Below are 14682 nucleotides of genomic sequence, written 5' to 3'. Positions count from 1 at the left end.
ATCTTTTAAATCACTTCTTAACTTATTATGAAATTGGATCAATGCCATATGCTTGTGAAATGTTATCTTAGATATACTTACAACAATTTAAGAAATATTTTTAAAAATTATGGGGTATGTGAACATTATAAATTAGTAAAGCATGATGATTAAGCTCTCCAACCGCTTGTTAGGACACTTATTGCATGTAATATAGAGATATTTAAGCAGTTAAGTAGCTGCCCTCCAGATACAAGGGCATTGTAGTATACATTGCTTTGCCTCCTGAGAGCAGCAATGCCAATGAATATGATAAAATTGTGATCAGGATGAAATTTCAAAGATACCAGTCATTCAAAGATTAATTATATTTTCATTTGCTTCTCTATATCGAAAATATTTTTGTTGTTACATGTAAAGTAAATGGGAATGGGCACAGTGGCTCACGCCTGTAATCCCAGCATTTTGGAAGGCTACGGCAGGTAGATCACTCAAGGCCAAGAGTTTGAGACCAGTCTGGCCAACATGGTGAAACCCTATCTCTACTAAAAATACAAAAATTAGCTGGATGCAGTGGCACATGCCTGTAGTCCCACCTACTTGGGAGGCTGAGGCATGACAATTGCTTGAACCTGGGAGGCAGAGGTTGCAGTGAGCTGAGATGACACCACTACACTCCAGCCTGGGTAACAGAGCAATACTTTATCTCAAAAAAAATAAAAAATAAATGGGTAAGATAGAGACAGGACAGGAAGTAATTCCTTTAGGAGTAGAGACAAATATTTGAGACATAATGTTTGTGCTTTAACAGTTATAACTACATGTTTACGTAGTCTGTGAAAATTTAAGGGTGTCACTGATCTAAAATATACTTTTATAACTTTTAATTTTGTCATACAGTATTGGCTTTCTCTTCAATATTGTCATAAGATCATTTTGGGAAATAGAATTTCTTTTTTTTTTTTTTTTTTTTTTTTTTTTTTAGTTTTTTCTTTCTTTTTTCAGTGATTATCTCTTAACTATCTAGAGTTTAAATCTATACCAATGTAGGCTTGGTGAGGTGGCTCACACCTGTAATCCCAGCACTTGGGGACGTTGAGGTGGGCAAAATCCTTGTTTGAGTGCAGGAGTTCAAGACCAGCCTCGGCAACATGTTGAAACCCTATCTCTATTAAAAAAATATCAAAAATTAGTTGTGTATGGTTATGTGTGCCTGTAGTCCCAACTATTGAGGAGGCTGAGGTGAGAAGATCTCTTGAGCTGGGGAGGCAGAGGTTACAGTGAGCTGAGATCACGCCACTACATTCCAGCCTGGATGACAGAGCCAGACCCTGTCTCAAAAAAAAAAAAAAAAATCTCACTCATAGGTGGGTGTTGAACAATGAGAATACATGGGCACAGGGAGGGGAGCATCACACAGTGGGGTCTGTTGGGGGGACTAAGGGAGGGACAGCGCCGGGTAGGGAAGTTGGGGAGGGATAACATGGGGTGAAATGCCAGATGTGGGTGACAGGAGAATGGAGGCAGCAAACCATATTGACATGTATGTACCTATGCAACAATCCTGCATGATCTGCACATATACCCTAGAACCTAAAGTACAAGTATATATATATATAAAATATAAAATATAATTATAAAAATATATTTTATATATTTATATGAAAATCCATCTCAATGTGGAGGGAGAGTTTTAATTGATTTTTATATTAATGTACTTTTGTACACTGAGCTGTGTTTTGTTTTGTTTTTTCCTTTTCAGGTTGCTTCTGCTTGTAATTTTTTTCACAGTTCAGATTTTTATGTTTTTGGTGCATCACTCTTTTAAAAATGCTGTGGTTCCCATAAAACTTGTTCCAGACTTGTATTTCCTAAAACCTGGAGACAAACCTCATAAATACAAAACAAGTCTGCTTCTTCAAAATTCTACTGGTGAGAGTGTGTGCAGGTCTGTGAATGAGTGTTGGGCATGGAGCATGGGGTTGAGGGGTGGATAAAGGTCTGGATTTTATCAATATATTTAAGATACAGGCATGATCTGTTTGTGTGAAATCTAAATTTAGTGCAATACATATCTTTGATGCTGAAGAATATTTTACAGTAAATTTTGGTTTACAAATAAATGACAGTTTTGGTTGGGCACAATGACTCACACCTATAATTCCAGCATTTTGGGAGGCCAAGGCAGGTGGATTGGATTACCTGAGGTCAGGAGTTCAAGACTAGCCTGTGCAAGAAACCCCATCTCTACTAGAAATACAAAAATTAGCCATGCGTGGTGGCATGTGCCTGTAGTCCCAGCTGCTTGGGAAGCTGAGGCAGGAGAATTGCTTGAACCCAGGAGGCGGAGGTTGCAGTGAGACAAGATTGTGCCATTGCATTCCAGCCTGGTCAACAGAGGCAGATTCCACCTCAAAAATAAATAAATAAATAAACAAATAGTTTTTTTAAATACTCTAATTTATACTGTGTATAATAGTAAATTTTCCTTTTTTAGTAATTATGTTATTCTTATGAGCATGTTTTGTCTCAAAGCTCATGATGAGCAAAATATACTTCAAAAGCTGAAAAACCCTCTTTACAAAGAGTTAATAGTACATAATATTTATGAAGATATGTGTCTACATAGAAGTGTTTAAATACTTCTTCAAGAAGAGTCTGAAGAATTTGTTAAAATGAAGAAAATAAGACTTAAATATAAATATCTCTAATTGAATACATTAGATTTTGTAATGGATATTTTTGGCTTTGCTATCTTACTATATGATTGTCAAATATGAAAAAAATTAAACAAAGACTTGAGCAAAGCTCAAAACAAAAAACTGATGTGGTGTTCTGATTTTCAAAATATTAAAACCTAATACAAAACTTATTCATATATGATCAGTTGTTCCTATAACATCTCCTGTGGCAAACTCTGTGGGGTTTAACCTTTCTATTACTTCACCTACATTCTAGTATTATTCTTTTTTGATTCACTGATTCAAAAAGGATCTTGCCCGGTATTAAAATAACAAGCATGACTAGGAATTATTGTAAAAGTTACTATAAAATCATCGCTGTTAAAATCTGGTGCTTGTTATATTACATAACCTTCATTCTTTTTGGTAAATATGCATTTATTAGTGGAAAATTACTTGAGTAGAAAATATTAGGTTTTGCAATTTTTTTCTTTAATTAGGAATTCTTATTTTCTTTTTTTAAATACATTTTATGTTGCTAAAATATACTGCATGAAACCTTAAATCCTGACATTTTTTTGTGTGTCCAGGGAGCTTTACATGTATCTCAAATCTTTCTTTCTTTCTTTCCTTTTTTTTTTTTTTTTTTTTAAAGACCTTGGCTTCAAATCAAATCTTTTTGCTTTGAGTTCATTCTCATTGATTTGCAGAAATTCTAGTATTTTCAGTTCATTTCTTTCATTATGTTTTATAGAGTTGCTTGCTTATGCATGCCATGTTTTCCTAAGCCTTGTGTCTGTTCCAAAATAAAATCCCTTTTTTTTGAACCACTGGCTTCTGTGTGTATATATATATTGGGTGCTATCTTACCCGCTGTGGTTCCTTCACTTATAATATATCTCTCTTCTCAGGGTACCTAGGTGTTCTTGCAAGTTAGAGGTAAAATATTAGTTAAGGTACTCGGTTGGGAGTAAAGTAATGTAACTATTCTCTATGACACGTAGATTTGGTGCTGTGTCTGATTCACCCTGCCATACTATTTAGTTACTAGTTATATTTTGCTTCGTTTGATTTAAATTTCTCTCAAAGTCGCATTTGTCCTTCCCTGAATCCAGTTTTTGTTATGATAGAGGAGAAACTGCATCTGTTCAGTAGACATGTTGGTATACATTTAAATCCCAGACAGGATTTAAAATCTTATCCTTGACTCCAGGTACTTTAGAGAATGTAGATAGAGACCTTATTATGTATTTGAATATTTTAGGGTAATTAAGGCAATTGACATGTCTGCCCAGAGCATGCAAAATTCCTCTAGGGATTGATGTTACCTCACCTTAGCCTCTATCTTTCTGAGCTTAGCAAGTTACCCTGTTACCTAAAATTGTTAGATTTTTATTCTTATTATTTAAGCAAATTTCATGTATTATAGGTTAACTTTTCAGTGTTAATAATAGTTGTAGCAGTAGCAGCAGCAGCAGCTAAAATGTGCACAGTTACTATGTGTCAGGTTCTAAACCCTGTGTATATATTCAGTGTAATTCTCATGATTACTCTATGAGGCAGATATACTTATTTTACCCACTTTACAAAAGAGGAAACTTAAGGTCCAGAGCATCTAGGTAACTTGCTTGAAGGACAGATAGTTTAAATGGTACTTTTAAAACTATTTTAAAAGGTGGTTGTTGTTGTTGTTGTTGTTGTTGTTGTTGTTTGAGACGGAGTTTCGCTTTTGTTACCCAGGCTGGAGTGCAATGGCGTGATCTTGGCTCACTGCAACCTCCACCTCCTGGGTTCAGGCAATTCTCCTGCCTCAGCCTCCTGAGTAGCTGGGATTACAGGCACGTGCCACCATGCCTAGCTAATTTTTTGTAGAGACGGGGTTTCACCATGTTGACCAGGATGGTCTCGATCTCTTGACATCGTGATCCATCCGCCTCAGCCTCCCAAAGTGCTGGGATTACAGGCGTGAGCCACTGTGCCGGGCTTAAAAAGTTTTAAAACCAGGCTGATTGGCTTCAGAGCCAATATACTTGCTTGCATATTCACTAATGAAAATAAAATATTTCTCTAAAAATAGAATGATCTTCCCAATGTTACTAAAAACCTTATTTAAACTCATTGTTTATTATTTGCTTATTTTCTAACACCAGACTCAGATATCAGTGATCTTATTAGCTTTTTCACAAGCCAGAACATAATGGTGACGATGTTTAATGACAGTGACTATGTATCTGTGGCTCCTCATAGTGCGGCCTTAAATGTGATGAGTTCAGAAAAGGTAAGATAAATGCAGTGAATGAATATCCATTTGGGAGTTATAAAAGATTAAAACATTTCTTCTAAAATTATTTGCTGATTTGCCTTTATGAGTTAGATTTTACTTTTGGAAGTAACTAGCTGTCTTTATTTATGATATATTTCATTCCCTCACAAATGACCAATAAATAAAGTTATAGGAATTTAGTTTTTAAAAAATATGATATTCTTGCTTAAAATATTAAAGTATCTGTACATTCCAAACCAGATTTTACTTTTGGAAGTAACTAGCTGTCTTTATTTATCATTGGGTATTATTTCTGTGAGTTGTTGAAGCAGTTTTTCAGCATGAGCATTAGCTTTGTAGGTGAGAAAAGCTTGGTACATAGCAATAATATTTCCACTTTTATTTATGTACAGTATATAATAAATGTCTTTTTTTTTTAATTGTAGGACTATGTTTTTGCAGCTGTTTTCAACAGTACTATGGTTTATTCTTTACCTATATTAGTGAATATCATTAGTAACTACTATCTTTATCATTTAAATGTGACTGAAACCATCCAGATCTGGAGTACCCCATTCTTTCAAGTAAGCCAATGTATATACAGATAAATTTTCGTGTGCATATCATATGTATAATAATAAACATTAAAAAACAAGCAAAATAACAAAATACATAGAAATTTATCTTGTGAGATCTCTTAGTCTCCTTAAAACTCAAGTGAGAAATGGTTTATATTAAAGTTTATGATTTCCCAGTATAAGTATGTTTAAGGGTAAAGGACCTTCTGTTTTGGTATTGATATTTTTGTAAGGCATAAGTGTATTCAGTATTGATCATAGAATAAAATATATGATAATTTTTAAATGATTTTTTTTTTTATCTGAAATCCAGATATTAGGGTATTGAAAAACTGAGAAGTCACCCAGACAACCATTTTTTCTCTAGATACAGCTATTGGATTGTACATATCAGAATCAAGACTACAGAAAAGTATTCAATATTTTTTCTTAATCCTTTGGATTTTCATGTGCTAAAAAATAAATGGACACGTATCTGTAACAATATTTTCTATTTTCTCTTGTCATACTTTTAAAAACAACTTCATTGAAATAGAATGCCCAATCTATGTGATCATTATTTAAAGTAGGCACTTCAGTGTTTTTTACTGTGCTCATAGAGTTGTGCAGTCATCACTAGAGTCAGTTTTAGATATATACCATCACCCCCCTGAAACCCTTATACCCATTAGTAGTGACTCATTTCCTCCCATTCCTACCCCCAACCCTAGGTAACCACTATTGTGTACTTTCTGTATCTATGGATTTCTTTATTTTAGACATTTTATATAAATGGAATCATACAATATGTACTCTGTTTTGTCTGCTTTCTTGTTCTTAGCATACTGCTTTGAAGATTCGTCCATGTTGTAACATGTATCAGTACTTCATTTATTTTTACTACCAAATGATATTTCATTGTGTGGAACGTATCGAATATTTATGTGAAATACCGCATTCTATTTATCCATTCATCGGTTGATGGCATTTGCGTTGTTTCCACCTTTTGGCCATTATGAGTAATGATATGAATATTTGAGTACAAGATTTTGTATGAGCGTATGTTTTCTTCTTGGATGTGTAGCTAGCTCTGGAATTGCTAGATCATCTAGTAACTCTGTGTAACATTTTGAAGAACTGCCAAACTGCTTTCCAGAAGGGTTGCGTCATTTTCCGTTTCTAGCAGCAGTGTGTGTGGAGAGGTATCTCATTTTCATTTTGATTTGCATTTCCTTAGAGGCTGATGATGCTGGGAACCTTTTTAGGTGCTTATATCTTTGAGAAATGTCTATTCCAGTCCTTTTCCCATTTAAAAATTTTATTATTTGTCTTTTCCTGATTAGATTTTTAGGAGTTTTTTATATTTTCTAGATACAGCTCCTTTATCAGACACATGATTTGCAGATATTTTTTTCCCGACCTGGGGTGCCTCTTCACTTTCTTGATAGTGTCCTTTGAAGTAGAAGTTTTTAATTTTGAGGAAACTTAATTTATCTATTTTTTTTCTTTTATTGCATCTGCTTTTGTTGTCATTAACTAAGAAATTTTTGTCTAACCCAAGGTAAAAAAGGCTTACTGCTATATTGTTGTCTCAGAGTTATAGTTTTAGCACTTATATTTAGGACTATGATCCATTTGCAGTTAATTTTTGTGTTTTATGTAAGGAGGGATTCTAACTTTCTTGTTTTGCACATGGATATCCAGTTGTCCAAGCATGTCTTACACTCTAAAAATGTTTTTGTGTGTATGTAGTCATAATTCTTTTCGTCAAACTAAAACACTGATTATAAACATATCAATTCCTATGAAATTTGTTTACCCAAACTTGTATTTTTCCTTTACGTGTTTCTTCTATCATGTTGAGTCTTTGACTCATTCTGCCAAGTGCTTTATAAATTACTGTTTTTTTTTTTTCCTCCAGAGTGTTTCTTTATTTTTGAGGTGGAGTCTTGCTTTGTCACCCAGATTGGAGTGTGGTGGCATGATCTCGGCTCACTGCAATCTCCGCCTCCTGGGCTCAAGCAGTTCTCCTGCTTAGCCTTCCAAGTAGCTGGGAATACAGGCACATGCCACCATGCCCAACTGATTTTTTTTTTTTTTTTTTTTTTTTGTATTTTCAATAGAGACGAGGTTTCACCATGTTTACCAGGCTGGTCTCAAACTCCTGACCTTAGGTGATCCTCCTGCTTTGGCCTCCCAAAGTTCTGTGATCACAACTGTGAACCACCACACCTGGCCAGAGTATTTAAAATAATAGTTTTTTTCCTCCCTTTATCTTTATGTTTTAAAAATCCATGTTATTATATTGTTATAATATTAAACCATTACATTGTTCACTATAATTCTCATTTTCTTAGTCGGCTGTTTTTAAATGTGCTTTGCTACTATATGTTCAAAGAGGATGCATTATATCATTTTCAATAATCCTTGACCACTTCTCTTAATATTAATTGATTAATTAATTCAGACACACTTACTGTACTTATAGAGTGCTTATGGTAGCTAGGCACCTTGCTAATGTTTGGGTTGTATCAGTGAAAAAGGGACTAAGAAGCTTACTGAATAGTGGAGAAAACAGGCAAATAAGCAAGTGATGATAATAGAGTGTGAAAAGTGCTGTACTGTAATAAGGATATTTGAGATAAGAAAAACTAATGTATTTTTTCTACTCTCACACTCCACTCAACACAGTACTTCTGACACTAGACGTATGAGGGTCTTTCCCCACATGCCAAGCAATTCTCCCGCAGACACCAGCTGTGTGTCCTATAGTTTAATTCAATTCTGACACTGTCTACTTGGTGATAGTATCAGATCCCACAGGTTAAAGGCTCAGTCAGATTCCAATCCTAATCCTCAGTTTGCGATCTGTGTTTCTTACTAACCTGCTATAAATTGGGAGCTCTCATGATGTCCTCCTCAGGTTTGATTAGTTGACTAGAATGGTTCACAGAACTCACAGAACAATTTACTTATGTTTATTGGTTTATTAATAAATATTATAATAAAGGGTGCAGATGAGCAATGAGGTGAAGTGATACACATGGCAAGGTCTGGAAGGGTCCTAAGCCAGAAGCTTCTATTCCCATGGAGTTGAGTTACTCCACCTTCCTGGTATGCAGATGAAGTTGGGTTGTAGGAGAGGAAAGAAAGTTCAATAAATCAGATTAGAGATTCTTTTTAAATAAATAGTTTATGTGAGAAGGGCTGATGGGTGTCTCAGTTAATGTAGCAACAGTAGCATTTATGATAGAGGGATATTAAAAATAAGTGGCATAACTTGATCACTGTTGCATTTTTGAGATGAAGAAGAGGGAAGACTAAATTTTTTTGCTTTTAGACAATGTGATACATGGTATTATCATTGACCGATTTTAAGAATAGAGGCAGAAGAAAGACTTTTGTCTTGTTATACTGGAATTGAAGTACTCATTTCAGTTTGAATCTACTGAATTGGTTGTCTTTGTGGCATTTTCCTGATAGACATTTAATAAATATTTTGTGTATATGAATCTGGAGAGATTTCTGGACAGTAAACAAGTACTTATGAGTTACCAATACATATTGATACTGATATCATCAAAGTTGTAGATTATTTCTCATGATGTTTTTATTGTGAAATAGTTTAAACCTGCAAAAAATGAACCACCTACTATCCAAATATTTCAAATGTTAACATTGCATAATATTTGTTTTCCATAAAACTTTAAAGATACAGGTGGAAACTCATATTACCCCTCTCCAATCTTGTTTCCTTCAGTCCTCTGTAGAAATAAACACAATTCACAATTTATAATTCCCATACATGTTTTTATGACGTTACTACATATGTCTGTATACTTAACTATTACACAAGATTTTGCAACTTACAGTTTTCATCAGACACTGACATATAATCATACTATATATTGAAAGAAATAGATGGGAGTTTTTAGAGCTAACTATTCATAGATACAGTACCATTAATAATTCAAATTTCTTTCTTCTTTCATTAGATTCTATATGATTGGATACAATTGTAGTCTCATTCATTTCCGCTTCTTGCACTACTTAGTTTACATATTTATGGGTTCTTTCTGGGGCTTCCACTGTCATATTACCAGAGTTTGGGACAAATTCTGCAATGCCATATGACCCGAACTATGGAATTGACTTTATTGCTAAATAGAAAAACTCAGAAGGTCAGATTCAACAAGGCAGTGATGTACTGTGTCTCCTAGGCACTGTGGGTTCTATTCCAGTGCAGATTACCTTCTCTGTCCCATGGGTACATACTCTTATAGAACAATGGGAGGAAACGGACCTTGGTAAAGGTGGGCAATAATATCGTATCCATGGACCTGGGTAATCTGCATTTGAAGTGCTAGCTGTCTAATGATTGTCTGGGAAAGTTCGCTGACTGCACCTGGATCCCTGGGGAAGCTAGGGACATTGGGGCCTGTGGGAGTTAAATTTTCTTCTGCTTGGGAGAAGTTCTGATTCCCATAGGGAGCTGAGCTTGGATATAGCTTTTCCCAGTGGAGAAAACGAGAGTCCCAAGACAATAAAGAGCAACAAATACCATTCTTAGATGATAATTATCATTGTATAGGATCACTATAGTGGACATACTAATTGCTTTTCAAATATATACTTCATTTTTATTAAATTGTGAAGTTTAATTTATATGCCACATTATTCTGTGTTGTAGATATGCAAATGAAAGTAAAATGATTTGCTCAGGATCAGATAGTTATTAATATAAGTGGCAGGGCTGGTAATATTGTCCACCGCCACCTGTTAATACATCTGCCACTCATTCTTTCATATAGACTATGCCTGGGTTAGGTATTCTAATATGTTCTTTCTGAGGTTTTGATTTTTTTAAGTATATATTAAGATATAAAATGGTTCTCAGTTCCATTTGTTATTCTGTGGTTGTCTTTCAGGAAATTACCGACATAGTTTTTAAAATAGAGCTGTATTTTCAAGCAGCTTTGCTTGGAATCATTGTTACTGCAATGCCACCTTACTTTGCCATGGAAAATGCAGAGAATCATAAGGTAATGACTCAGTTAAAATATGTATAATTTGCTACCAAGAAATGTCACATAAAAATAACCTATTTGCATAATTGCAAGCCTTAGTGTAACTATTATTTTAGAAGAAAGTAAATGGAGTATAAATACATTTATTATAATTTCTTATTGTAGTAACAGTGATAACTAATATTTATTACTTGAGACTTGCTATATGCTTTAAAAATTCTCTAATTCTCACAATATTGTGAGGGAAGTTTTTTGTTATCAATTGCTTATAGATCAGGATATCAAGCATGGGATTGTTCGTATGACTTGACTCAACTTGTTTAAATTGTGGATTTGGGAACTGACTATGGTCTTTATGTTCTTAACTGGCACATTAATGTGCCTGTGCCCTTTATCCTTTAACAGAGGTATTAAGTAGTCAAGGCACTTAATTCTCATTAACTGAAAAATAAAAAAAAAAGATGAAAGTGGTTGTCATCATTAGGGCCTTGGAGAAATTGCTAAGTATACAGAAGTTCTTTGATATTCTTTTACTTTCTTTTTACGCCTTTCCCTTTTGTTTTCCTTCAGGCATATAGTGATCTTGTATAGTCTTTGGCAATTCAAAGCCTTCTACTCTTTCACACTGCTGAGATTATAACTTACTTCTCTAATAAAAATTCTTATCTTCTTCACGTATGATCTTCATTCAGTAAAAACAAAGTTGTCTAGAATGATTTACAGACCGTGATGAATAATGAACTCATTATTTTAATGAATTCTAAACAAATATTTTGTTATTAATTTGTTTAGTATAAAAGTAACACATCTCTATTTTTAAAATAATATTCCATTTTTGTTATAAATATACTCATTGTAGTAATTTAGAAATTATAGAAAAGTGGAAGGAATATAGAAATCTGTAACCTACTGCATAATAATGAAATTTACTGGACATTTGCATTTTTCTTTTTTGTTTCAACTGAAATATTTTTAATTAAACTTTTATTTTGAGATAGTTGTATATTCATGTTTGTTAGAAATGACAGAGACATCCTGTATACTCTTTATATTTTTATCCCAAATATCACTGGGATAACATCTCGTAAAATTATAGTACAATGTAACAGGATATTGGCATTGATACAGTACATTTCTGTCACCAGAAAGATTCCCATTTTTTGCCCTTTCTTAACCTCTCTGACCTGTGGCAACCACTAATCTGTTCTCTATTTCTGTAATTTTGATAGTTCAAAAATGTAAAATGGTGTCACGGTAAGTTTTCTTTGGGGATTGGCTTTTTTCAACTAGCATTTTTTTTTTTTTGAAATTTATCCTATTTAGATGTATCAATAGTCCATTCCTTTTTATTGCTGAGTACTATTCCATGGTATGAATACATCACACTTTCTCTAACCATTTGCCTGTTGAAGAACATTTGGATTATTTTCTGTTTTTGGCTATTGTGAATAAAGTTGCTGTGGACATTTGTATACAGGTTTTGTGCAAACATAAGTTTTCATTTCTCTGGGATAAATGCCCAAGAGTGCAATTGCTGAATCATATGTGTTTAGTTTTATAAGAAATTGCCAAATTATTTTCCAAGATGGGTATTCCATTTTATATTATCCCTACCAGCAATGTATGAATGATGAAATTTTGAATTGTTCAAAAATACTTGCATTTGCCTTGGCTTATGTTTTTATCCTTGTATTAGAATTTACATGTGTCTCATGTTCTCATAATTCATTGAACATAAAACTTGCCAATTTTGTTCACTTCTCCTCTTCTTAACTAATCTTTATATTTCATGCTTTATCTCACTCTGTGGACAGCTCTTTCATATAATACCTGTAGTTATTAGGAGTAAATACTTTTATAGATGACAAAAATCAACTACATAAGATTGTTAGGTATTTAGGTTTGTGAAATATTTTAGAAATTTCAAATTAAATGAGAACATGAGATACAAAAACTATGATCATTTAAGTTTACCATTAACAAACTTGTGATGTAAATAACACTTTAGATTTTTGTACTATACCAGTGTACATAAAAGGCTTTCAAAGTTTCAAAAGCTTTCACTTAAACTGAAAGCCCTATGTAAATCCAAAGGATATTTTGGCAATTTATCAGTGTTTTAATGAAAGGTTTATTTTTAAAAATGAGAATTCTTTTCCTGTGTAAACATATTTTTCTATTTGCAAAGTACTTCAAAAGCAGTAATGTATTGCCTATTTAATTATTTATATAGCTGTAATCCCAACCCCATGACACCTTTTGGCTAATTTCTGTTTCTTAGCAGCACTACTGTATTCTGATTCTTAAAAATTTTGTTGAAATTGTTACATCTCAGAAATAATGAGTCAAATTAAAGGCTAAATGGAATTTATATTTAGTGTGAGGGGAACTTTTATTACCTATAAACCTGAAATGTGACCTTTCTGATTTCATTGATGTAAAATTAAGAGATCTACAATAATTTACTAATTTATTTGTGTGTTTATAAAATGTCTAAAATTATAATAATTTTTTTTTTAGATCAAAGCTTATACTCAACTTAAACTTTCTGGTCTTTTGCCATCTGCATATTGGATTGGACAAGGTGTTGTTGATATCCCCTTATTTTTTATCATTCTTACTTTGATGCTAGGAAGCTTATTGGCATTTCATTATGGATTATATTTTTATACTGTGAAGTTTCTTGCTGTGGTAAGTTAACACTAGTTGTACTCATGCTATTTATAGATAGAATGTTATTTTAAAAACTATAAATGGGGCAATTGACTTGTTGAATAATTTGGTTATTAATTTGTTTAAAGGACTTTTCCTTTATTATGAAAATGTCAAGACTGACTTACATGAAGATATTTTTTTGCTTGAGTAGATAATGATGATGATGATTATTATTATTATTTTATTTTTTGAGATGGAGTTTTGCTCTGTTGTCCAGGCTGGAGGGCAGTGGTGCAATCTTGGCTTACTGTAACATCCACCTCCTGGGTTCAAGCAATTCTCCTGCCTCAGCCTCTCGAGTGGCTGGGACTACAGGACACACCATCATGCCCTGCTAATTTTTGTCTTTTTAGTGGAGACAGGGTTTTACCATGTTGGCCAGGCTGGTCTTGAACTCCTGATCTCAAGCGATTCACCTGCCTCAGCCTCCCAAAGTGCTGGGATTAGAGGTGTGAGCCACCATGCCCAGCCTTGAGTAGATTATTGATAATACTTGAGTGTTTAGTGTTTAGAATGGCTGTTTTTCCTGAATTCCGTTTTAAAATTATTATTATACTTTAAGTTCTGGGATACATGTGCAGAACATGCAGGTTTGTTACATAGGTATATATGTGCCATGGTGGTCTGCTGCACCCATCAACTCATCATCCACATTAGGTATTTCATCTAATGGTATCCCTCCCCTAAACCCTCACCCCCGACAGGCCCCGGTGTGTGATGTTCCCCTCCCTGTGTCCATGTGTTCTTATTGTTGAACTCCCACTTACAAGTGAGAACATGCAGTGTTGGGTTTTCTGTTCCTGTGTTAGTTTGCTGAGAATGATGGTTTCTAGCTTCATCTGTGTTCCTGCAAAAGACATGACATGAACTCACTTTTTTTTTTTTTTTGAGTGCATAAAATTCCATGGTGTATATGTGCCACATTTTTTTAATCCAGTCTATCATTGATGGACATTTAGGTTAGTTCCAAAACTTTGCTATTGTGAATAGTGCCACAATTAAACACACATGTGCATGTGTCTTTATAGTAGAACGATTTATAATCCTTTGAGTATATACCCAGTAATGGGATTGCTGGATCAAATGGTACTTCTGGTTGTAAATCTTTGAGGAATCGCCACACTGTCTTCCACAATGGTTGAACTAATTTACACTCCCACCAGCAGTGTAAAATGTTTCCATTTCTCCACATCCTCTCCATCATCTGTTGTTTTCTGACTTTTTAATGATCACCATCCTAACTGGCATGAGATGGTATCTCATTATGGTTTTGATTTGCATTTCTTTAATGACCAGTGATGATGAGCTACATAAATGTTTGTTGGCTACATAATGTCTTCTTTTGAGAAGTGTCTGTTCATACCATTTGCCCACTTTTTGATGGGGTTGTTTGTTTTTTTTCTTGTAAATTTGTTTAAGTTTCTTGTAGCTTCTAGATACTAGCCCTTTGTCAGATGGAT

General features: G+C 33.9%; 1 protein-coding gene across 3 annotated transcripts in view; it reads left to right on the top strand.

Annotated features, from left to right (window-relative positions):
- ABCA5 (ATP binding cassette subfamily A member 5) overlaps positions 1-14682 on the top strand; it is a 108520-nt gene that overhangs the window by 50228 nt on the left and 43610 nt on the right. For all 3 annotated transcript variants that reach the window (XM_074388890.1, XM_039475831.2, XM_074388889.1), the window contains 5 exons: positions 1742-1911; positions 4811-4938; positions 5370-5507; positions 10409-10522; positions 13028-13198. In XM_074388890.1, the coding sequence (XP_074244991.1) occupies positions 1742-1911; positions 4811-4938; positions 5370-5507; positions 10409-10522; positions 13028-13198 (721 nt within the window). The remainder of the gene's footprint in view (positions 1-1741; positions 1912-4810; positions 4939-5369; positions 5508-10408; positions 10523-13027; positions 13199-14682) is intronic.

Source organism: Saimiri boliviensis, chromosome 17 (genome assembly GCF_048565385.1).
Source record: "Saimiri boliviensis isolate mSaiBol1 chromosome 17, mSaiBol1.pri, whole genome shotgun sequence".
Taxonomy (NCBI): domain Eukaryota; kingdom Metazoa; phylum Chordata; class Mammalia; order Primates; family Cebidae; genus Saimiri; species Saimiri boliviensis.
Note: the sequence above shows the minus strand (reverse complement) of the source record. Positions and strands in the feature narration are given on the sequence as shown.